This window comes from Diaphorina citri, unplaced genomic scaffold (assembly GCF_000475195.1).
Source record: "Diaphorina citri unplaced genomic scaffold, Diaci psyllid genome assembly version 1.1 scaffold137, whole genome shotgun sequence".
NCBI lineage: Eukaryota > Metazoa > Arthropoda > Insecta > Hemiptera > Psyllidae > Diaphorina > Diaphorina citri.
Window position 1 is genome coordinate 19,675 of NW_007377574.1, and position 1,143 is coordinate 20,817.

General features: G+C 39.2%; 1 protein-coding gene across 1 annotated transcript in view; it reads right to left on the reverse strand.

Moving 5' to 3' along the window:
• Positions 1–1,143, reverse strand: part of LOC113465640 (flagellar attachment zone protein 1-like) — a 19,282-nt gene that overhangs the window by 8,469 nt on the left and 9,670 nt on the right. The window contains exons 2-3 of the mRNA XM_026820313.1: positions 243–1,006; positions 37–80 (exon numbers count right to left, since the gene is read on the reverse strand). Coding sequence (XP_026676114.1) covers positions 37–80; positions 243–1,006 — 808 coding nt within the window. The remainder of the gene's footprint in view (positions 1–36; positions 81–242; positions 1,007–1,143) is intronic.

Genomic DNA, 1,143 nt, shown 5'->3' on the forward strand with positions numbered 1-1,143 from the left:
TCAAGTTCTTTGCATTTGGATTTCTCGGTTTCAAACAATTTCTTGAAGCTGGAAATCTCCTGCTTGAACTTGAGAGATTCCTGGAAAGTGAGAAAAATACGACATGTTATTGTTCATGAAATTGTTATTTTCTCGTCATCGTCCTATGTACCTACTCTAGATCCACCAAACGTAAAAGAGAAACTAAGGAAAGAAATTATTAGGCTTAATGGGTACCTACTCGATTCTATTCCATGACTTACCTCTCGTTCTTCCTCCAGTTGCATTTTCAAACACTCGAGCATATTGTTCAGCTGTTTCTTCTCATTCTCCTTCGCCTTGATCTCTTTCATAAGTTCCACATTACCATTACTCATCCTATCATTCTCCTCTCTCTCCTTCTCCAACTCCTTCTTCATCGCTCTCAGGTCCAGCGTGGTTGTATTGATTTGGTTCTCCAGGTTTTCTATCTGCACACCATACTCCAGTGTCATATTAGAAAACATCTCGTCTGCCTCAGACATGGTTTGTTCATAAAGTTTCTCCTTGATTTTCAGATCGCTGATCATTCTGTTTAGTTCTTCTATCTTTTCCATATTGAGAGTGGCGGTGGTGTTGTTGTTTGCACAGTTCTCACACTGGAGTTGTTCACTTGAGTTGATATGGGGTTCATTAGGTTGAGACTTCTCACTTGTTTGGGATATACATTCATCATTTGGCAAAGGACTCTCACTATCTCCCTCGCTACTATCAGTATGTACACGGAGTTGACATTGGCATTCATTGCGAAGTATGGCCATGTCATCGAACATTGTTTGTGTTTCTATGTGACATTTATTAGGAATGCTATGACTAGTGGCGTTCAGTTCAGAATGTTTGTTCTCAGTATGGTCTATTCTACTTTGTTCAGGAGATTCTACGTCTAGCAAAGCAAGCGCTCTGGTATTATCTATTCTATTTGATTTGGAAGACAAGGGTAATACACTATTTGAACTATTATCACAGGATATCATTTCATATTTGGAACCTGGAACATAGAATACAGAGGCAGATCTGTGTTAGTTGGTTGACATGGTATGGGGGAATATAATTCGTTCGCAACGCAGTACAACCAACAGGTATGTATTGCGAGAAATGTTCATGATTATACAATATGCCTATCGA